Source organism: Mycteria americana, chromosome 5 (assembly GCF_035582795.1).
Source record: "Mycteria americana isolate JAX WOST 10 ecotype Jacksonville Zoo and Gardens chromosome 5, USCA_MyAme_1.0, whole genome shotgun sequence".
NCBI classification, from domain to species: Eukaryota; Metazoa; Chordata; class Aves; order Ciconiiformes; family Ciconiidae; genus Mycteria; species Mycteria americana.
The window spans coordinates 73,476,772-73,499,097 of NC_134369.1; the positions used below are offsets into that span (position 1 = coordinate 73,476,772).

The window sequence follows — 22,326 nt, forward strand, 5'->3', positions numbered from 1 at the left end:
TGTCACCGCAGTCACGGCTGGACTTTGCGCTGTACAGGAACACGCTGCGCAGGATGGACACTCTCGGTGATGCTGTCAGTGTAGTCAGATCGCCCTTCTGAATCCGCAGCATAGCTGACAACCGTAAGTTTACAGATGGGTATGAAACAAAATCAGTTTCAAAGGACTTCGGGGATTACAGAGAAATGTTTCCTCAATAACCCAATTTAACATCACCTACAGAAGCTGCGTTCAGACAAACCTTTGAAGGCAATGTGCTCTATCTACACCGTATTTTCAGTACACATTAACTTACACATGTTTTACTTCACATCTTATCTGATCGGGAAAGTCTAGACATGGCCTTGGACAATCACTGCGTAACATGACCCTAAAAATACTAGTAGAAAAACAACTTTAAACATTAAGCTAATTTCATGCATCCTTTCAGCCACAAAATGACTCCAAAAGTTAATTTTTAAGCAAATTCATTTCAAAGGAATGTCTGAATTAATAATTAATTTTTTACATTCACATGAACAAGTCAACTACCCAATTTTTATGCATGATATACCTTACTGAAAATAGTTAAGAAGAGATACAAGGCTAACTTTCTCCCTCCACCCCCCCCCCCCTTTGATTGCTAAACGCCCCAAGGAAAAGAGCTTTATTTATACAGCTTATGGCAATCTCTCTCAGTCAAGAAGGAATGTCTTCAAGTACAGGAAACACCGTCCAGGTTTACTCGTCCCAGTGCGCCTTAAGTCAAAACACAGTTCACCTACTTGCATCGAAGATACATACACGCCACGGGATAAAAGCAGTTTTGTGGCACGGATGTAACAAAATGAGCACCATCAAGAAGCTAGCAAATACTGTACCAAAAAATCACAAAGCCAGATAAAAAGATGTCCCCTGCCCTGGAGAGCTTTACAATCTATTCAGACAGATGTAACAGTACGATAAGACAAATGATCAGGACGTGAAGACAGGGTAACAAAGCTGCCAACCTACAGCGGTCGGGTAAGTATTTCAATAGTTAAACTACCGTGTTGTTCAAATTTCCATTACAGTAAATGTGGTCTAGCCAATAGCACTCAGTCTCAAAAACAACTCATCTCATGCTAAGTTAGGTCCTTGGTCACAACGACAGCTCTCTAGACTACCGACCGCACAGACTAGTTCTCCATTGACGATGGGGCTGCTTAAGCCATCACCGTGTGGGTAATCAAAATGAATCCCTACTCTTTTTCTCCCTTATACAGGATGATGAGCAGCGTTTGCCTTACCTTCTAAGAAAAAGCCTCCCTGATGTACTTCTTTAAACAAGGCTGTTCCTTTCCCTCACAGAGGGCAAAGATGCCGTAGCTACATTAAATCGTGCTTTTGTCTTTCACAGGAGCACGTTACAGCCAGACCTTATCTTTACAGACACTGAAGTAAAAAGGAATCATTGGAATTTGAAAAACTGAGTGCCACCACTGTTTCTGAGTGACAAACAAGTGCCACCAGCACCAGTTAAACAACTGCTATTGGAGAGACAGATGTGTGATGACTACAGCAGCCTACGCAGACTAAACTGGTACGAGACTGCACAGAGAAACAAAGCTACTCCTTGAGCCAGCTTCAACTTACATTCGACTTAATATGTCTTGGAAGAGCCTGCCAGGTGGGCAGCTGTTAATACACAGCAATTTTTAAAACCCCAACTCCCAAAAGCTAGTTGAAGGGTAGCTGTAAAACCTTATGTCTGCCAGTAGTACGCTCTTCTTAACTGCCCACTGGCAAAGAAACAGCTTACATTTTCACATGGACTGAAACAAATTTTTCAAAATATTAGCTGCTGTATTGTAGCAGCCTTCAGGTGTCTATTCGTAACTATGGGAACAACGCTTTTGACATTGTTCTCGTCAGGTGAGCCATTACCACTAAAGCAAGCTGGTAATGCAGGCGTAATTTTGGTACTGTGTTCATCTACGTCCAAGTCAAAATTGGCAACTTTCAAATTCTATCAAACATGACATCAAACGTTATTCTTGTCAGTACTTACCTGCGTGTAAGCAAAAAGCTATGTGGAGAGGAGTTATACGTCAATGTAAAATGAATTCTGGTTAACTGGAGGTTTCTGGTTACTCAGACGTCTTTCAAGTAAAAGCGCACAAGGAGCATTAACATGTTGCCTTTGGTAGAGTGCAACTGATGAAGTCTTCAAACTCTGACGCCTCAAAGTTATTGATCTGCTTTCTACCAACTTAAATATGCAAGAAAACAACATAAAATGGAAGTGAGAGGCAAACAGAACAAGTCAGAGAGCAAACAGAAGAGACAGGAACAATCAGAATCTGTAGGAGGCACAGGATGTCTTAGAAAAACAGTCATTAGATGCAAAGAAATTAGTGCTTATTAAAAAGGAATAAACACAGTACATGACAAACAGGATTTTCTCCCGGTATAATTATTTTCATTACCACCTACTGTATACTATGCGGCAGCAGCGACAGCAAAGCAAGACTGCTTAACTTCACAGCTTGAGTCCTCGCATAGCAGCAAAGGAAAAGAGATTTGGGAAAGTGAACTGCAGGGACAGTGACAAGTAGTTCCTGTTCAGAACAACGCTTTTACCGAATAAAGGCTGAAACTGATTCTGTTCTAATTCTGCAAAGATACATGGCACAAATATAAGTTCTACCTCTGTTCCTAAGTAGGAACAAAGTGAAGCATTTGGCATAACACACAAAGATGTAAGAATAAAGGTGATCACAAAAGGAAAATCTTAATTTAAACTTGAAGTATTTGCATGACATTACATAATTGGAAAAGTCTTCCAAGGAGAAAAGAAGAAAACCTGTCACCCCACAAAGATTCAGTCACACAGACAAATGTTGGGATAACGAAGAGACAAGCCAAGTGGTTGTCAGATGTAGGAAGTGAATCTGAGGGTCTTTCTATTTGTTCCGGTTAGGCTTCACATACGGGAGGTAACTAGCTCTCTGAGACCAGAGCTGCCTGCAGTCTGCTTATGATTTGCCCACCTTTGAGAGTAACTCTATAACCAAAACCAAAACCCCCCACGTGCGCCCTTAGCACTCCAGATGCCCAGCAGTTCGGTTGGTTTTCATCCCAGTATTATGAGATGGGATTTACACCCATGAAGTTCCTACTACACGTATAAAAATACAGAGTCTAAAAACTGTTATCGTACTAGTATCAAGGATGTTCCCTAGTAAACCAAGTACCTCATCAGCACTGACCTGAAGCCATGAGTATGTAGCTACTTCCCCAGGTCAAATGTAACTTTAAGTTCACACCATTTCTAAATGCACTTTACATATGCAACAAAACAGAGACCATAAATTAATTGCTTTCTCTCCCTCTCTCCAGGGTTGGAACCTTTGGGCAATCCTCCCAATTTACAGGGATAACAACCACCACATGTACAAAAAGGTTAAAAAGAAAAAATTTCCACAGCACCTAACTGACCTCGAGAGAGGGCTGTCTCAGGCAGAGGACCTTCCAGCACTTCAAGCAGCAGCCAGCTTTTGGTGCATGTGTTGGCTTGCTTTTTGTTCCCAGCCTACAGGAAAACACAAACCTAGCCAGCAGCAAACAACAGTAGCACAGAACTCAGCCCAACTTGCCTAGAGAATGCTGGCAATTAACTATTATTTCTACAAGTTGTATTAATACTGAAAAGCTGTTTCAAAAAGAAAAACCTTCTTCCTCTGGAGGTGTTTCCTAAGTAACTTGTTGCTCAGACCCTATTTGCTTTGTAGATAACCCAAGGGAATTTAGTTGCCCAATTCATCAACTGAAAAAAGATACAGATCTCTTTAGCAGTCAGAATAAGGGTAACACACCAGCGAAGGACATGAGCGTGCATGCATACAAGTACATACGTGAACTTCAAGGTTTTTACACTACAAGAATGTTAACTCATGTTTCTTTTTATTAAGAGACCTTATCAGAAGCTAGCCTTCACAAAGTAGCACTGTTCATGACCTCATCCAATACAGGAACAAGTTACTAAGCAACTAAGAATTAAATTCTGAATAAGTGAACGTGGTAGTGAGGAAGTCTATTCTACACAGCTTTTGATTTTCTAAAAAGATCTACTCGCTTAAACTCACTTGCTAGAGATCAAGTCATGATAAATCAAACCTGTCCAGTCAAAAAAAAAAAAAAAAAAAAAGGCCACAGACAACAGAAAACCCACCACACACAGATACACCCCCCAGGTCTTAACCGCATGGATGGTATCCAAAACAGGTATCACACAACAGAACCACTGTTAAAGTGACAGGGACCCAAACAATTTTTCACAGGTTCCTTCCCTTTGCAGCTGCCGACATGGTCAGTAAGTGGTAAAATCAGAACTCGGGTCCATCAGAATTGCTATTTCAGCCTGACCTGCATTTTTCCTAGTCAAATCAGACTGAGGAACAAGAGCCACAGAGACATCTGGCAACCCCCAGGTTTTATTACAGGTCCGTACACTGCCGAAAAGCACTGGCTCAGCCACACTCCAGAGCTCTGCCTTCAAAGCCCGAACTGAAGCAATTTGTCAGTCTTCCTCCAAAGGAAGACTGACAGCTTCTGTATTTAGGAAAGCCAACATTTCTGCTTAACCCTTTGCAGTCCGCCAAGTACTCTCAAACACAAGTATACAAACAGAAGCTCTGAAGTAGTTTCCCCACTTTTGTACCCATTCCCTGGGTATTAGCTAGCCCCTGTCAGAGACAGGTCAGTTGTAAGAAGCGCCTCACGAAGTCCAGCTAACTTACAAAAAAAAAAAAAAATCTTTTTTTGGGGTGATACGTTGTCTGGTTCCTACTAGTGTTAAATCTGACATAAGAAGTTCTCAAATTTGCCCTCCCAGATCAATGTACATACAGAGATCCTAGCACATTGAATATTAGTATTAGCCATACCTCGCAAATACCTGTCATTTACTAAACCTTTGACAACTTTCAAATGCCCCTTTGGGCCATGCCTTAGAATAAAGGAGCCCAGTGAGCTACGAGTACATACCTGCTCCACACCCTTCGTGACAGGCACCTGCACTCCTGAACCACCTTCCCTGTCTCCAGCCTGCTCACTGTCCCAAGGCAGTTTGTTTTTTCCTTTACCCGCACTCAAGACTCTTCTTGGACTTATTCCTTGATCAGCATACGCGCTGTGCGAGCTGGGGTTTTGCAGGGCATCATCCCGTGCGTGATACCCGCAGTAACTGTGCGCGCTCTGAGTCCTGCTGCCCATCAGCAACCAATCTGTATCTGCTCCGGGGGGTAAACACGACCCCCTGTTATGACCAGATGAAGGCAGGGGCACGGCGTACTCTACAAACCCTTGGTCTACTAGCTTTGGCAAGGTCTTCCTGGCCAGCCTGGCCTGCACCGCGTGCATCACCCCGTCCCCGTTGTCCTCAAGTTCCACGGCATCCACCGCCTTCAAGAGAAGGGTGGTTTTGCCTGGGCCCATGGAAGACGCCAGCACAGCAAACGCTTCCATGGCAGCATGCCGGACCCTGCGCTTGCTGTCCACCAGTGCTGGAGCCAGCCCAAACGCCAGCTTGTCCAAGTCCAGCTCCTCGCTAGGGTACGTGAGGAGGGCCACGATACAGATGTTGACCACCTCCTCGCGCACTTTGGAGTTCTTGTGCTGCAGATGCTCCCGCTGCAGCAGCAGGCCCAGCACCTGCTGAGGACCCGCCGCCTTCATCAGCCGCAGGAACAGGCGGTTGTACTCCTGCCGGATGGCCAGCTTGTTGTCCCCCAGGACTTTAGCAGCAGCCGAGACCAGAGGCGCCAGGAAGGTCTGGACCTGGTCGCCCAGGCGCAGGGCCAGCAGATGTATCACCTCCAACGCCCCGAGCACCACCTTGAAGTTGGAGTCATCGAGGAGGGTGTAGAGGAAGCTGATGAGACCCAGGAGGCTGGGGACGGGTGTGGAGGCCACCGCAGCCTGGCTGGCACCTCCGACCACCCTCTTCAGCTCCTCCACGGCTTGCATGCGGCTCCTGTAGTCCTCCTGGTCCAGCAGGCGAGCGTGCAGCTCCGGCGGCAACAGACCGAACTTCAGGCCGGTGCTGCCGGGCTGGCCGGGGGGCGGCGGCGCCGTGCCCTCGCCCACCAGCCGGCCCTCCAGCAGCCGCTGCCGGCCGGCGGGTGGGAACGGCTCGGCGCCGGGCTCCTCCTCCGGCCGCCCGGCGGGCCCGGGGCCGCCCAGCTGCCAGGCCAGGCTGCGGGAGAGCTCGCCCGAGCCCCGGCGGGCGGCGGGCGGCGGCGTGAGGGCGCGCAGGGAGGCGGAGGCGGCGGGCGGGCGGAGGGGGCGGCCGGGCCCGCGGCGCCGCCCGCGCAGGGCCTCTCCGCGCGGCGCCGGCCGCGGCCCCCACGGCAGCTCCGCGGCGGCGGCGTCGCCCCCGCCCGCCGCCCGCCCGCCGCGCTCGGGGCTGAGGCACGGCGGCAGCCGGCCGCTCCCGCCGCCGCCCCGCGCCCCGCGCTCGGGGCCCGCCGGCTCCTCCATGGCGCGGGCGGGCGGCGGCAGCGCGAGGGCCGCGGCCATGGGCGGCGCGGGACGGAGCCGCCCCCGCCCCGGCAACGCCGCGCGGCACAACACCGCCGTCGCCAGGGGCCGGCCCGCACCGCGCCTGCGCGGCGCCGCCCACGGCGCGGCAGGCGGGGGAGGCCGGCACACGACCCGCCGCTCCCCCCCGCCCCCCCGCCTCCGCCGGCGCTGCGGAGCGCAAGCGCGGCGCTGCAGAAGCCGAGAGTCGCGGGGCGGCAGCGGGCCGTGCCGGGGATGCGAGGCGGGGCGCCAGTGAAGCGGAACCTCCGCCGCCCCCCCCCCCTTACGGCGCGGGGAGTGGCGCCGCCCGGGCCCGAGGGGTTGTGGGTGCGTGACGCTTCCCTGCCGCTGATTGGCAGAGGGCGCGGGGCGGCGGTGCCCGGAAGTGACGCGCGCCGCTGCCGGGCGCTGCCGTACGAGCGGAGGCGAGTGAGGCGGCGGCTACCGCGGGCCCGGCCTCGCCGCGGCCTGCACCACCCCCGCCCGCAGGTGAGCCGGCCCCGCCCGAGCGGACCCCCGCGGCCGAGTGGCTCGGCTGGGCTCGGTCCGGTCCGGCCCCGCCTGGCCGGGGCCGCCTCGGTGTCGGCAGCGTTTCCGCGCCCGTTCGCAGCGCGGCGGGGACGGCTGCTTCCCGGCTCGGTCTGCGGAGCGTGGGCGGGATGGAGCGGCGCCGCGCTGCGGGGTGGGAGCGGTCTCAAGTACTCGGGAGGTGGCGGCCGCCCGCCCTGGGAAGACACTCGTGGGAGCGGGGCGGTGGCGGAAGGGTGTCGGCCGCGTCCCGGCAGTCCCGGAGCTACCGGCGGGGCGGCCGGTGCCCAGGGGCCGCGGCTCGTCGCCCCCGGGCCGCCCGCCGAGGAGGGGCGGGCGGGGAGCGCGCTGCGGGTGCTTTCGGCCGTGCGCTCCTCGGCCCCGCGGCTGGGGCTGGAGCTCCGTGAAGCGCCGCGGCCGGGGGGGGGCTCCGGGTCTCGTCCGCGAGGCGGTTCGCGGCCGCACGTTAGTTCTTGCGCTCTCTCGGGCGTGCGGAAGGTGCGGGCTGGGCCGGTTCGGGGGTGCGGAGCCGGGGTTAGCTCGGCACGTAGGGCGGGCGCTTTTGAGGTTTTACGCGCTCTAGCGAGGAACGAAACTAGAGGAGTCGCTTACTGGCTGCGACCATTTTGTAGCCTAAATAAGGAACTGGCGAGCCCTTAAGTGCTACCTTGCAACAGAAAAGTGCCGGGAGCCCTTCCTGCTGTTGTCACCTAAAGAAAACGCTGTGCTCTGCATCGCTCGCTGGGCACCGTGGTTTTTAGACGAGCAGTTCCTCAGTAAGCGAGCTTTGCTATTTACATTTCTGGTTAACCTTTTTATTTCTAATAACTCTTTCCCTGCTATTCAAGGTAAGTTGTACCCACAGACTGTGAAAAGGATCTGATAGTCCAGAGCCTAGGGGCAACCATTTGATTTGTGTTGTGAGCACAAACTGCTGGACTAGCCTACGTTCTTCAGGGCCAGTTAACGTTCCAGGTTTGGATTTCTTGCTCAACAATAAAATAAATACATGCAAATGTGCGGTGTGGGCGAGCGTTGCCCTGCAGGAGGTATGCAAGATACAACAGTAGGCATCTCTACCAAGTTGGTCCAAAAGGTTTTATTTCTGCGGAGTAACTTAAATGTAGTTATTTGTAACTGGTTTTACAGGCTTCGCACCTGCACTGTAACCATTCCCTCTTCCTTCCATGCGGTGCTACCTTGTGTTTTGTGATTTCTGTATAAATGTACAATTGACCTATGAACAGAGCACATACACAAAAGGAAAAGAAAGTGTTTTAGCTGCTCTTTTTCTTTTTTCGCCATATAACTTGCACTGCACAAATGTTGTTAGATGGAAAATGTTGTTGTATGGAATCTTGCTTTTTGCAGAGATGGTTAAAATACTTTAGATACGTGTTTTTTTCCAGCATAGGGTTGTAATAGGAGAGGGATGAGCTTACTTATCTTTTAATGGGTAAGAGGTTTTCTTTCCCTAGCTGTAAGCCTTCACTTCTCTGTCAGTGCTATTATGTTCTGTATTTAAACGTTGGCAACTAATTTTATTCTTCCAGATTAAGCACTTTGTAAGTAGGCTCACTGCAAATTAGATGTCAGTTAGGGAGCTGTAAAAATGATGAACTTCTTAATAATAAGATAAAAGAAGTGAGATCTTGAAGTTTGCATAGCCATTAAGCAAATCAGAATTAAATCAGCTTTTCATTTCAGAAATTCGATGGTTGGAGTGTTCTCTGTAGAACAATAGTTGTATTTCCTTGTGGTCCAGGATCCTGACCCATTCATACCCTCCGCCCTCTCACCGCTATAATAATTCAGTCTGAATAAAGAGCTGCAGAACTGCTTCTCCAACAGGTAGTGGTGGGCAGCACCATTTGAATTTCAATGACACTGAAATTAGAGCAGGTATCGCAGTGCCTTCCGGTGTCACGATGCAAACTAAAACTTTTTTGGAAGAAGTGTTTGGGGGTTTTGTGGAGCTGTAGGCAGGAACGAGGATCCTTCTCTCTGCCCTTACTAGTGACATTAGGGAGCGCGGGTAGCTGCCGGTGCCGTGAGGACGTGGAGATGGTGATAGATACCAGAATGCCCAGCCTGTCCACCTGGGACCCGCTCGCCTGCTCACCCTGGGAAGCATCTCTACCAGCTCCCGCCCCTCGCCTCTTGATGGTGGAGCCGGGCCCAGCTCCCAGTCTTCCCCGGCTCTGGTCTCTCTGGAGGGCGAGGGCATGTCCACTGGAGACTTTCCTCTCACAGTGGAAGCCACTCAGTGAGATGAGGCAAGGATCTCCCCCTTCTCTGTGCTCCCCTTCAGAGCACAGCAGCCTCTGCTCCAGCACCCCTCTCCCTGCAGCCCAGGGCCCCGCGGGCTCCGTGGGTCTTTTTTGCCTCTTTGCGCAGAGGGAGGGACTCTTCTGTTCCGGGCGAGGAAGGGGAGCGGGGAGCTGGTCCCTGCTGACTGATGGGGCCCTGCCCACAGCACTGGTCGGAGGGGGAGCACGGCAGGGCTTGGCTGCACCACAGCAGCGCTAAGTAGGCCGCAAGGCAAGTAGCAGAAAGTAGTTTAAGAACTTTAAAACTTCGTCTTAAATAAGCCAGTCCTATTCTTTCTTTATGTCTGTTTATTTTTATTTCAGTTACTGTTCAGTTCTCTCAAATATCTGATACGGAATCCTGTCATGTATTCAACACTTCAGATAATATGCATTTTTACTCCAGAACAAAAAAAAAAAGGTGGTGGTTGTTTTTTTTTTTTTAAGTAAGTCAAAGATTAATATAGTATGCACTATTAATAAACATTTGATCGTCCTGGATTTAACTTGCATGTAAAAGCATAGCGCATAAGGATTGGAAAAGGAAATTGGAAAGTAATAAACCTAATTAAGATAAAAGCAAAAATGCAACAATATTTCTTAAATGTTATGTATGGCATGTCTAAGTAACATGAGTAATGAAGCTGTTGAAATGAAGCCCTGAGTAATGCGTTAAAAATTCTGTTTGTCGCAGATGGACCAGTCGTCTCCAACCTACATGCTTGCCAACGTAACCCACTTGCATTCTGAACAGCTTCTGCAAGGCTTGAACCTCCTTCGCCAACATCACGAGCTCTGTGACATTATCCTTAGAGTTGGCGATGTCAAGATCCATGCCCACAAAGTGGTGCTTGCCAGCATCAGTCCGTACTTCAAAGCCATGTTCACTGGGAACCTTTCTGAGAAGGAGAACTCGGAGGTGGAGTTCCAGTGCATTGATGAGGCAGCCCTGCAGGCCATCGTGGAGTATGCCTACACGGGAACTGTGTTTATCTCACAAGACACTGTCGAGTCACTTCTTCCAGCTGCGAATCTTCTCCAGATCAAACTGGTAGTGAAGGAGTGTTGTGCATTTCTGGAAAGCCAGCTTGATCCTGGCAATTGCATTGGGATTTCTCGTTTTGCAGAGACCTATGGCTGCCATGACCTCTACTTGGCTGCTAACAAGTATATTTGTCAAAACTTTGAAGATGTTTGTCAGATGGAAGAATTTTTTGAGCTTACGCATTCTGAATTGGATGAAATTGTTTCCAATGACTGCTTGAATGTTGTGACGGAAGAAACCGTTTTTTATGCACTAGAGTCCTGGATCAAATATGATGTGCAGGAGCGGCAGAAGTACTTGGCACAGCTGCTACATTGTGTTCGGTTGCCGCTGCTGAGCGTTAAGTTTCTTACGAGGTTATACGAAGCAAACCATCTCATTCGTGATGACCATACTTGTAAACATCTGCTGAATGAGGCCCTGAAATACCACTTTATGCCTGAACACAGACTTTCCCACCAGACCATGTTGATGACACGACCGCGCTGTGCTCCCAAAGTTCTTTGTGCTGTAGGAGGAAAAGCTGGACTGTTTGCGTGTTTGGAAAGGTAAGTGATAGTAAAGTTGTTGCAGCACTTGAGTGGTGTGGTGTTCTTGCATGTTTGTTACCGCCCTGGGTCAGAATTAAGACAATCGCTGAAGAGCTGTGGTTTGCAGGACTGCAGTTACTGCCTTCCTTCATAAGAACTCTGGAATTTTTTTTTTTTTTGAACAAGGACGAGCACTGAATTCAAAATGCTTTTTGATTGCATGAGTAATCTTCAATGTCACGGGCTTTTGTTTGTGCCAACACAAATAGCTATAAAATGGTATCATTTTAATTCTGTTGATTGAGAATTTGGTTAATAAAAGTGGTTAGTAAAAGTTTGTATGCTACTTTTTTATGCTTTCAGGTCTTTTGTTTTACATAATTTTTCCGTGATCTACTATTATTCCAGACAATCAGATCATAAAATTTAACCTAATATGACAAATATGCTTCCTGATAACTCAGGAGTCCTTGGAATTAAAATAGACTTAATCAGAGAAGAGCGAAGAGGTAGTTCTTGGCAATGTCACGTGCTCGATCATAACGTAATCATGACTTCAGTCTCTGCTGCTGAGTAGGTATCCATATCCATGCTGGCAGAAGCGGGTCGGTGCCCATCTTTCTTCACCTGGTTTTCAAAATGAACCTCCTCTGCAGTTACAGGAGTAGTTTGTTACATCCCTGAGGCTAACCATGTGAGCAAAAGGAATGTAATGGAGAGAAAAATAGCTTTCTTCCCCATACTGGTATGGTCGGGTTTACTTGTAACGTTGTATTAACAGTGCCAGAAATGGTAGTTAAACTATGTGTGGGTCTGCGTATATACGCATACTTATAGGTACACATGTAGTGCTTTGCTGAATGCACGCTTACCAACGCAGTAAATGTTTTCCCTGTTAAGCAGACTACCCGAGCTGGCTCTACAGCTGAGTTCTGGGATAATGTTTTACTCTGAGACTTTCTTTTCTGTGACAGTCCCATGCTTGCCTATATATACCTGCACTTAAAAACCTGGGAAGATCCGTATGTTCTTTTTCCCTGTGTTTAGAGATGCTGTCAAAGTTATTTAAAGTTAACTTTCCCGATAATAGGGATCAATAGTAAACTAGATGTTGGGACTGGGAATTGTTGGGTTTATAGATTTAAAAAATAAAGGGGTTTTTGTGCTTAATAAAAGGTCTGTTTGAGTGAATAAAGTCATCCTCTGATATTCTTCAGCTCTGTTTCTTTGACAGCTTCTTCAATGATTGTAACAATATTACATACCAGTGTAGTTTGGATTATTTTGGTTATTTTTTTAAGCAAAAATGTTCTTTATTACTGTTAACCATGTTTTAATGCATACAAAAATTTGCTCTTCCTTAATTTATTATTCACATTAGTCCTTCCTAAACTGTTGTTTCAGTTAAGTATTAACTTTAAACAATTGCTCTTGACATAAAAAAAAAAATCACAGATCAATTAAACAAATAATTCCTAATACAATTAAAATTGTGAAGTAGGAAACCTTAATTCCATTGTTCTCATTCTACTTTTTATTTGTACTTGCAGGAAAGCTGGTTTTTCCCTTACAGTTAGCTGCTACCTTATAATAACAAAATTACTGAGAATATATTTAGTACTACTCTTTTCTAACTGGGCTGCTGCTGTCAAGAGCCAGTCTGGTGTTTCAGCAGTCCCTGCTTCTGGCTTCTTAGTCAGTGGCTGTCAGCTCTCCAGTGGCTTCATTTTCTTGTGTGGTTTTTGAATAGATCATATTTCCGGTGTACTAGATATTCTTTTAAATCATTTAACTAAACTATTTGGGTAGATTGACTAGACTTTATACATGATAGGCTAGACCCACCGTATTTTAACAGTGAGTATAACTAAAAGAAAACACAAATAAGCAGTATTTAGAAAATGGATTTTTCAAATTAGTTTGTTCTACTTTGACATTTCGTTTAAATTATACAGTGCATGTAAAATACGTATCTAAAAAACTACAGTTTGTGCTTTCTAAATGTATGTTTGTACGTATATATAGATATGTGCTTCCTCCTCTCTAATTCTCCTTTTCTCTCTCTCCCATCTCTGTGGCTGTTCTGATTTGTTTTTTCAGTTTACCCTTCTTAGCCCTTTGGTTTGTATTTTTAGCTTACCCCGATCACAGCCTACCTCCCAAAGCTGTGTGGCATCAGCACTGTATTGTCTTCCCCGGCGTTATCCACGCTGCTGTCCTGCCTTCTCCGTAGTCTGCCTGGTTTGTACTTGCAAAATTCGTCATTTCAGGTCTCTGACTTGGTGCCACGGCTACTTGCTGTGTTGCTGCATCACACGGTACGCTGTGAGGCCCTGGGTTTTTAACTCTTTTGAACAGTAAACAGCTTTTGATTTTAGCTTACTTTTGGGCTATTGGAAGAAACAGCAAACATCGGATGGGACTTACGAAATTATCTTAAGACTGTGTTCCTCAATGCTCATCTGCGCTGCACAGAGCTTCAGAAAGTTAGGTTTGCTCACATAATCTTTGTTTTTCTATTTCAGTGTTGAAATGTATTTTCCCCAGAATGACTCCTGGATGGGCCTGGCACCTCTTAGCATTCCCCGCTATGAATTTGGAATATGTGCCCTAGACCAGAAAATATATATTGTAGGAGGGATTGCAACCCACATGTGTCAAGGCATCACTTACCGAAAGCACGAGAATTCAGTGGAGTGCTGGGACCCCGATACGAACACTTGGACATCTCTTGAAAGGATGTTTGAGAGCCGGAGTACTCTGGCAGTGGTAGTTCTGGCAGGAGAGCTCTACGCCTTAGGTGGCTACGATGGGCAGTCTTACTTACGAACTGTAGAGAAATACATTCCTAAAGTGAAGGAATGGCAGCTAGTGGCTCCGATGAACAAAACAAGAAGTTGTTTTGCTGCAGCTGTCTTGGACGGAATGATATATGCCATTGGTGGTTATGGTCCTGCCCATATGAACAGGTACGTGCTTCTGATGTGTGTAGCTCGATGTCACAAGCTGGAAATCAGCAAAACTCCCTGTTAAGCTTGTGTTTGGCAGCCAATTAAAAATTGTTCCAAGATAGATTGATAATCCACAGTGGGCCTCATTAATCCTTGTTCTGCAGTATCAGTCCAATAATTCAGCTGGGAAATCTTTATTTTAACTTATCTTTACGCATTCCAGCTCAGAGCTGGTTTGTTTGGGGTTTGTTGTTTTTTTAAATCCCTAAGAAGGGAAAATGGTAGAGACGGACATAGAAGCATATTACTAAGCAAGGTGGTGCAAGACACCTGACCTTGTAGACACCCGAGCTGGTTAACTCAGCAGATCAGTGTTGTGTGGGCTTATTTGCTCAGGCCCAAGGTAGCGTACTTGTACCTGTGTCATGGTGATGCACCTCGGTTACTGAGCTCTCAAGAGAGGCGTGCTTAGCGCTGTGCCAGTGCTGCGTACACCCTTGTCCCTCAAGCCTGCAAAATGTTAGGATGCATGGTTAACTTTAATGTTTAAAACACTGATTTGAAATGAATAGGATTTTTCACATGCTTAATATACACAGAATAAATGCATACCTCAGATGGAGTCTTAAAGTAGTCTTAATGGTGATAATAAAGTTCAGGATGGTGGTTTCTGCTCTGGCTCCTGGGTAGAAGTGGGCTTGCTTCAGACCTTAGGTTCACCAGGAGGTTTCCTGGTACCAGCATGCTCTTCAGTTGTTCTGTTCCACGTCGCTCTCTGTGGATGGACAGGGGCACTTAGTTAAGCAAAGAAATCATTTGTACTCTCTTTTTTTTATTAAAATGGGAACAAATCAGCTGTATGTCCCTCCAGGAAGCTAATTAATAAACTACAAGTCTGAATAGCTGAATAAAGAATGAAAATGAAAATCTTGCTTATAGGAAGGGATGCATTGATTATTTAACAGTGTAGTAGAACAACATTGCACTAGTCATTAATTGTACTTACTTTTTATACTTGATATGTTTTTCTATAGAACAGTTCATGAAGCAAAGGATTGGTTTCCAGCCAGGAAAGTATAGCTAAGCAGTTTTCATTTGGAAAATGCAAACAATTTTTTCAAGTACTGAAATACAAAACAGCAATAAGTTAAACTGTTTGGTATGGTTGTGACAGGATTTTATGATACTTGATGTGACATTATTGTAATTTCTTATATTTTAAATTATGAACTGTAATAGCAGTTGAAATACTAAATAGACAAGCAAGCCATCTCTAAAAGTTTTCTATTGACTGTAGGATTTCTTCACACGGGAATTTGACCCGGAATAATTAGGCTGTGCTGCTGTCCTGTGTGGTCACTCTTGGCTCCACACCGTCTTTGTACCATAGAGAGCTATCAGCTTTAGCAGTAGTTGAAACAAAACAAAGGCAGTAGCAGAGTAGATCAGGCGTACCAGGAGTGACGGTGGGACCTCGCGGATGCTCACTCCCGTGCAGCCGTGCTGCACAGACCATAGAAAAAGGAAGATAATCAAGCCCTTGCTCTTGCTAGCAGTGGTTCCCAAAAGTCCGTGCGCAGTGTGCACACAGGCCTTTGAAAGGTAAATTCGGTAACCTCCTTTCAGGAAATGTAAGAGTTAGCACTGGAGTAATAGGAAATGTCTTTATCAAGCTGGTACCTTTAAAGGGAAGGCTCTTAACACCACTGAAATTCTGCAGTAGTCTCGCTCTTTGTGCCACATCTCTCGTCCTCCATCAGAAAGGAATTGCCAGCAGCTCCTGTAGAGTTACTAGAATCTGATATTTCATTATTTGCCTTTCTAAATTTAATTTACTTTTTATTGAATAATTTTGGTTTTATTGATTATTCAAGGGTGCCATGCCATAGTCACTAGACTCATACGAGCACTAGAATTAAAAGAAAGCTGGCTGCTGTGTAATTAAGCACCTTTTCTCCAACTCTGTAGTGCTTCTGATTTTCTCTTCCCCTCTTTTCTGCCCCCTCGTGCTACTGAAGCTACCCTTTGGGCAGGGAATGGCTACGTGCCGTGAGTGTGTTAATGACTCGGACCATCTGTACAGCTCCAGTGATCAAAAAACCCAATAATGATGATAATTCATTTCCATTTCATCCTGAAGGCCTCTTCTGTCCTTAGTGTTTTGATCAGCAACCTCTTTACTGCTTTTCCTGAGGGATATGCTCTCCACATTTTTTTCTTCTCTGTCTGTTATTTTCAGGCAAGCCTCAAGGAAGTTCTTGATCTAATGTGTTACCCAAATAGATGCACTTCAGATCTGCATTGGGTTCAGTGTTTCATGAGTTGCTTTTTTTATAAATAGCAGCAGTCATCCTTGAAAGAGCTTTCAGTTCTGAGGCCAGCTTTGAAAAATCTTGCTTTGTTTCAGTGTGTACGCTGAAGATCCAGGGTAGTGGCATGAGGACACTGGCGAAGCAGCTGAACTGCAGTTGCTGTGTCAGGATGAAATACGTTAAAACTGCTTTTTGGCAACACTCTGTTGAGAACCTCCAGCTGCTTTGTGTTGTTGAAGGACAGTAGGATGTGATTGATGCTTCTGAGGTGATAACCCTGGCTTTGGTTTCTTGTGTGCTACCATTGGGTAGTACAAAGCAACCATGCCGCAGAATTTTCTGTCGGCTCAAGCACTACTTTGTGTTGCATTATTCCTGTGTGTGGTAATATTGGTTGGCAGAACTAGATGTACCTCTGACAAATGCAGGTTTCTTGTGGAGTGAAATTCAAATGTCACTAAAATCCAAGCCTCACAAGTTGTTTGCTTGTATTCACAGCATGGAGCGTTACGATCCAAGTAAAAACTCGTGGGAGATAGTCGCTTCAATGGCTGATAAACGAATAAACTTTGGTGTTGGTGTCATGCTGGGCTTCATTTTTGTAGTTGGTGGACACAATGGTGTGTCTCACTTGTCGAGCATTGAGAGATACGATCCTCATCAAAACCAGTGGACCGTGTGTCGACCCATGAAGGAACCCAGAACAGGTGGGGACATAAAACACTCAGCAGTGAACTCGGATATCCTTTCAGAAATAAACTGCCATTTGACCTGATAGAAGCTGCGATAAAGTTGGCAGTGACTTGTCTACAGAGCATTGCACTTCATCTATGAATGAAGATCACTTAATCAGCTCTGTGGAAGAATGAGTATTTATTGCTCTATTTGTAATTACAGTCCAGTTTATTAATATTGAGCTGTAACAAAAATAATATGAAGTCATATTTCTACTCTACCTTCTATTTTTTCATTGATTTTTTTTTGAGGGAGTTTCAGCAATTCTGTGGTTATTGTTCTATTTTATTTTACGCTGAGACCCAGTAGTGCATCCTCTCTTCTGTCTCCCTGGCAAGGAGTATTGGGACAGAAGATCATTGCTTTGTCTTAGGAAAGGGCATGAGACCAGTAAAAAGGAGTGTAAGACCTGAACAGAGAGGGACTCTTCATGTACACCCATTTTCTTTAAAGACAGCTCAAAGAAGGAGAGGCTGTGAGAACTTGCCTGTTCAGCCTTCGGGTGGGGGGTGTGGTTCCAATTAGGAACAAAAATACTACTTATTTCCGCACTTGGTGATCACGCAATCTCTTTTTTCCCCTTCCAATAGGAGTCGGTGCAGCTGTAATTGATAACTACCTTTATGTGGTTGGAGGTCATTCAGGGTCATCCTATCTGAACACTGTACAGAAGTACGATCCCATTTCAGATACCTGGCTGGACTCTGCTGGGATGATGTGCTGTCGATGCAATTTTGGTTTAACTGCACTTTGATGAAAAGCAGGACTTTACGGACCTGGTGCAAAGGTGGAGCTTAATCTGCTTGGAAATAAACCCTGCTGGTGGAGACCATAAGCTGCGTTCTCTGAAGTTGGAAAGCTGGAGGAGTGTGGTGAAGTTGGGATTGAAATGAGGAAGGATTTGTTTTCTTCCAGTAATTGGCCTTTGTCACTTTAGTGACATAGGCAGAAGGGAGGGAAAGCTTATGACCAGCTGGGTTTAGATAGCATCCTGTTGATGGCAGTGAATTTTAGAGAGTACTGTACATGCCTGGGATATGATTAGAAAACTTACTGTATATCTAACCCTTTCACTTTCTAAAGCTTTTCTCTCTTCCTCCTGCCTACTATGAAACACGAAGTTTACTGCGCTTGGGGTGAGAGATGTGTGGATGTGTTGTGTGACTGGACAGTTTGCTGATACTTGTCTGGTGGTGTCTTCATATTAAGAAAACGCCAGTGCTTCATAATTTTTTTTATGAACAGTAACTAAAGGGCTGCCTTGTTTCTGTATCTCAAGGTTTGTAAATAATAAATGCCATAGTATGTTGCCTGTACACTCTCCTTTGTTACCCACTCACTGGTAGGAGGGCTGGGATGGTAATTAGTAGCTGCTTAAAGAAATTTACAGGGCAGGTTTATTGCCTCTTAACGAAATTTTTGGATCTGCTGAAGAGAAATCACAGTTTTAACTTTCCCTTATATTTTCTTTTTGTGGATAAATGAGTGCTAGATTAAATGACTTAATCTTGCTAGTCTGCTGTGTGTTTTAAATTGTAATGCAAGGAAAAATTACAACAGTCATGCATCGGAAAATGCCACAGCAGCATTCATAGCGTGATATAAAATAAACACTCCAAAATGAATCCGTCCCGTCCTTCTCCCAAGCGCACTTGTGTCCATATTCTGTATAACTTCCTTTTTTAAAAGAATGTATGATTGCTTTCTCAGAGTGTTCAGATACAAAAATGGTGCTAAATGTAGGACTTAACGATAAGGCTGTTACTGATTTTAGTGCAGTATGCATAAAGCATGGTCGTTTAGATTGTTCTAGTGTTTTTGTTTCTTATTTGCTTGATACATTCGTGCCTATGAAAACTGTCAAGAATAACACAACGTACCGAATGAGCTCGACGTTTGTTACGTTTTTTTTTTTTTTTTGTGGAAGATCTGTTTATTGGTCCTGTTCTCACAAATACATAAATAGGGAGTGAATAGTGAGGTCCCACTGCGGGTTCTTGAGACAGTCTTGCCTCGAACACAAGTTGCAGTGAATGAAAGGTGCGGGGCGGAGTTGCTCAGCCCAGGTGTGTGTCCTGTGCAACGGAGCACTGAAGGTCGGTTCCTGGGACTAACCAGGGTCTCAAGAGCTACAGCTTTGACCCTAAACTTAGTGAAAATTTGGGCAGATAAATAGAAAGCGATGCTGTGGGTCATAACCATTATTTAAAGTAGATGACTGAATAAATACGAATTTTAGCTAATCTAGAACGTTTTGGTTTGTCTTCTGATTTTAACTAGGAATCATGGTTATCTTGAATTTCTGTTTTGATGTCTGTATGTGTATTGCCAGGCCTGGTACTGAAGAATTTTTCTGCCTCCAGAGTTATTTTCCCCTTGTTTTGACATGTTAAGTTAATGTTTGCTTCCCCTTGTTTTTGAAGCCCGTATAGTATTATTTTTGAAGGTGCAATAATATTTGAAATAGTTGCTTTAAAAGCCATTTCTTTATAAGTATGTTAAGTGGAGGGGTTTGAGTGTACTTGATTTATTCTAAGTTCCTGGAAAGCTAATTGCAGCCAGGCAAACGGTGGTGTTCCTTGTTCTTCCATACGCTAGCGTTCAGATTTTAAACAGTCAAGGAGACGAGGGTGTTTTCACCGTGAAATGTTACTCGTAGGTAACGGGTGTTTGCACAGGTGTTAAAATCCTGCACGTATTCTTCACATTTGGTAGAATTAAGCAGGACTTTAAAAGCAAATAAAATTAACAATTTCAGCGTTTTCAATGCAGTTTATTTGACCCACTAAGGATTCTAGTTACATAGCAATAATAGCATAGTTTAATTATTCCAGTGAATCTCTTGACAGGACACAGGTAGCTACGTGGTCGCAGTTGCATGTTTGTGTGCGGGGAGGGGAAGGAAGGGGAGCAGGGCTGGGGCTTCGGGGAGGCGTTCCAGCCTGTTGCGTGGCCTGTTGCGTGGCCTGTTGCGTGGCCTGTTGCGTGGCCTGTTGCGTGGCTTGCCTTCTCCTTCTGCTCAGGTAAATGCACGAGCTGAACGCTTACATGCGCTGTTCTGCCTCTCGCTCTGTTTCACAGAGATGCCATTGACTATCATATTTTCCAATACACATCGGAGATAAAGCTTAACGAACTAATATTAAAAAACCAAAAATTCCTTACTTAAGAGAAGTTGATGCCTTTTTTTGGTAAGAGGCTTTCCATGCGGTTCGGTATATACCATACCTTTTAGTGTTTAACTACGGTAGGATGCCACGAATGACGATGCTCACGTATATGTTCTGAGTGGAAGCATTAGTAAACGCTGTTCTCAGTTAGTACAAAGTGGTGCCAGGTATAGAAATCATTTTGGCTTCATCAGAACAAAAAATCCATAGGTCAGGGTAGTGTTGGTAGTCACTCAATGTTTATATAACAGCTTTCATTTACGGCAGTCAGAGCACTTAAAATTGCAGAATGTTTTACTCTCTTTACCTGGGCAGTGGCAACGTTAAACTAGGTCGTAGAGATTGACCCCGTATTGTGCAACCTGGTATTGCTAAATGTCAGATAGCAGCATAGGCAATTTTTTAGTATGCAGGCTTGGTATGAAGAATGGGAAAAATGCCTGATGAAAGAGAGTGCTGTTACCAGATGAACCGTTCGGCTAGAAATGGATCGCAGTGTATCACCCTAGGGATCGTGTCACTCAAAATCACGCCATCTTCATTTTCCGTTCCGGGTGCTTGTTGTCCTGTTCACTGAAGTGCTTGGTTATAGGAAGATCAGACACAACAATAGGTTTAAATCTGCATTTAAAGAACAATACTCTCATTGTCATGTCTGTCTTGCAGTTTAAAAATTAAGGACCTTCAAATAAGATGTCATACAACTATAAATTATCATCCAGTTCTATTTCTTAATCACTCAAAATTATCTGTAAAGCACTTTAAAAATGGGTATGAGTTTATATGTGTACATACAGTTCCTGAATTTCTGCTTTTTTTTAAGATACTCATCTGTAAGGTTTGTGACAGCCTCTCCTACTAGCAATGCTTTTCTTTCAGAAAGTCTAGCTGGAATTTCTAGAGGGGCAAACGTGTCCAGTACGCATTACAAACAGTTAACTCTTTCTGGGAGACAGCATGTTACTTTTGTGAATTTGCCATCTGTAAGTCCCCATTCACTATATGAAACAATGCAAAATGTCCAAACTTGCCTTAAATTCTTGATATTTAACTGAAACGCAAAGAACTGGATGATAATTCCTATTTTTTTGCCTTATGCGCTGTGCTGTATTTTAAACCCAAGGATAACTATAATTTTTAGCAGGATTTAATAATTGTACAGAGAATACCAAATTGTACTCGGACTTGACCAGAGTGCTTTGGTTGGGAGTATAAAATGATATATGTAGCTTTGTGTACGTAGAGTGGTTTTATGTGTACATCTCTTAGCAGCAATGTTCTGGTTTTGTTACTGTTTACAAAAGCGGCATTTGAGTTCAACAGGAAAATAACTGTAACCTGCATTCTTGGTCTTTACGAGTGTTCTCAACGCGTTTGCTCTTGTGATAATGCTCTGTAAGTATTGTTGTAACTATTTCATTGAATGTGAAACAATTTAGTAAATAAACCTGGAGAAAAACTTATTTTTACGGTTTCGTTGGGTGGTGAATATCAATACCCTGTAGCTTTAGTCTTCTAACGCAGAAACATCTTGGTGAGTTGTTATTCACAAGCGGCGATACCTCAGCCCTGCCAGGTAGCAGCTAGAGCTAAGGGGAGGTGGAGCAGGAGGATGCTTACCCTTCGTGGGGAGGGTTGAGCCGGCTGGAAGACCCAACCCCAATAACCCCGTTGCGGGGTCTGCGCCTCACTGGCGTTAGAGGCTCCTGTGGAAGAGGATTTTAGCTTGTGGCTTGCTCTTTTCCATCTGTCCCTGTACCCGTAACGTCTCCCTGATGAATCAGCACCCATCGAAGGAACACAGACCCGCTTGTTCCTGCTTCCCTTGGCAGAAGAGCACGCTCTAGAAAGCTGCCGTACAAACTGTTCTCTCCTGGTGCAGACCCGTCATCACTGAGTGACTCTGCAGAAACGTGATCTGTTCTGGGCCAGAGGCGTTTGCAGCTAAATCATTTCAGTTTACTGTTAGACAGCTCTTCATGTTTGTGTTTTTGGGTGGTGGTTTCACTTCAGGTGATGGCTTACATGAAGTCACAACAGGCACCCCTCTCTCTTGGTTAGTGAAATGGAAATACAAGGTTTGGCAATTGTGCGGTGAAATTATTTTTTTGCTGTCTTAATCTAAATAGCGGCAGGAATGGCTAATTCTCTTACATAGTTGGGAGCAGGCATCAGTGTGCTGAACTCGCTTTCTTGCGCCAGG

General features: G+C 45.4%; 2 protein-coding genes across 5 annotated transcripts in view; one reads left to right on the plus strand and one right to left on the minus strand.

Annotated features, from left to right (window-relative positions):
• The window catches only part of TOGARAM1 (TOG array regulator of axonemal microtubules 1), a 44,280-nt gene extending 37,667 nt beyond the window's left edge, over positions 1-6,613 (minus strand). For both annotated transcript variants that reach the window (XM_075504023.1, XM_075504022.1), the window contains exon 1: positions 5,008-6,613. In XM_075504023.1, the coding sequence (XP_075360138.1) occupies positions 5,008-6,540 (1,533 nt within the window). In that variant the 5' untranslated portion in view covers positions 6,541-6,613. The remainder of the gene's footprint in view (positions 1-5,007) is intronic.
• An 86-nt stretch (positions 6,614-6,699) lies between these two features.
• On the plus strand, positions 6,700-21,571 carry KLHL28 (kelch like family member 28). 3 transcript variants are annotated; one of them, XM_075504025.1, is made up of 6 exons: positions 6,900-7,032; positions 7,704-7,847; positions 10,075-10,973; positions 13,481-13,924; positions 16,717-16,925; positions 17,544-21,571. In XM_075504025.1, exons 3-6 carry the CDS (start codon positions 10,075-10,077, stop codon positions 17,705-17,707), a joined length of 1,716 nt encoding a protein of 571 aa, XP_075360140.1. In that variant the 5' UTR covers positions 6,900-7,032; positions 7,704-7,847; the 3' UTR covers positions 17,708-21,571. The 3 variants fall into 3 exon arrangements, with proteins under 3 accessions (XP_075360139.1, XP_075360140.1, XP_075360142.1); XM_075504027.1 differs by lacking the exon at positions 7,704-7,847 and adding an exon at positions 9,705-9,807 and having other exon boundaries at positions 6,908-7,032; positions 10,084-10,973; XM_075504024.1 differs by lacking the exon at positions 7,704-7,847 and having other exon boundaries at positions 6,700-7,032.
• Positions 21,572-22,326: the final 755 nt, after the last annotated feature.

What these genes read in the sequence shown, in the direction of transcription:
- KLHL28 (XM_075504024.1), top strand. Translation starts at nt 6,778, where the DNA reads ATGCGAGGCGGGGCGCCAGTGAAGCGGAACCTCCGCCGCCCCCCCCCC. An exon ending in CTGTTTGCGTGTTTGGAAAG is followed by an intron (nt 10,974 to 13,480) that starts GTAAGTGATAGT and finishes TTTCTATTTCAG; the next exon opens with TGTTGAAATGTATTTTCCCC. An exon ending in CATGAAGGAACCCAGAACAG is followed by an intron (nt 16,926 to 17,543) that starts GTGGGGACATAA and finishes CCCTTCCAATAG; the next exon opens with GAGTCGGTGCAGCTGTAATT.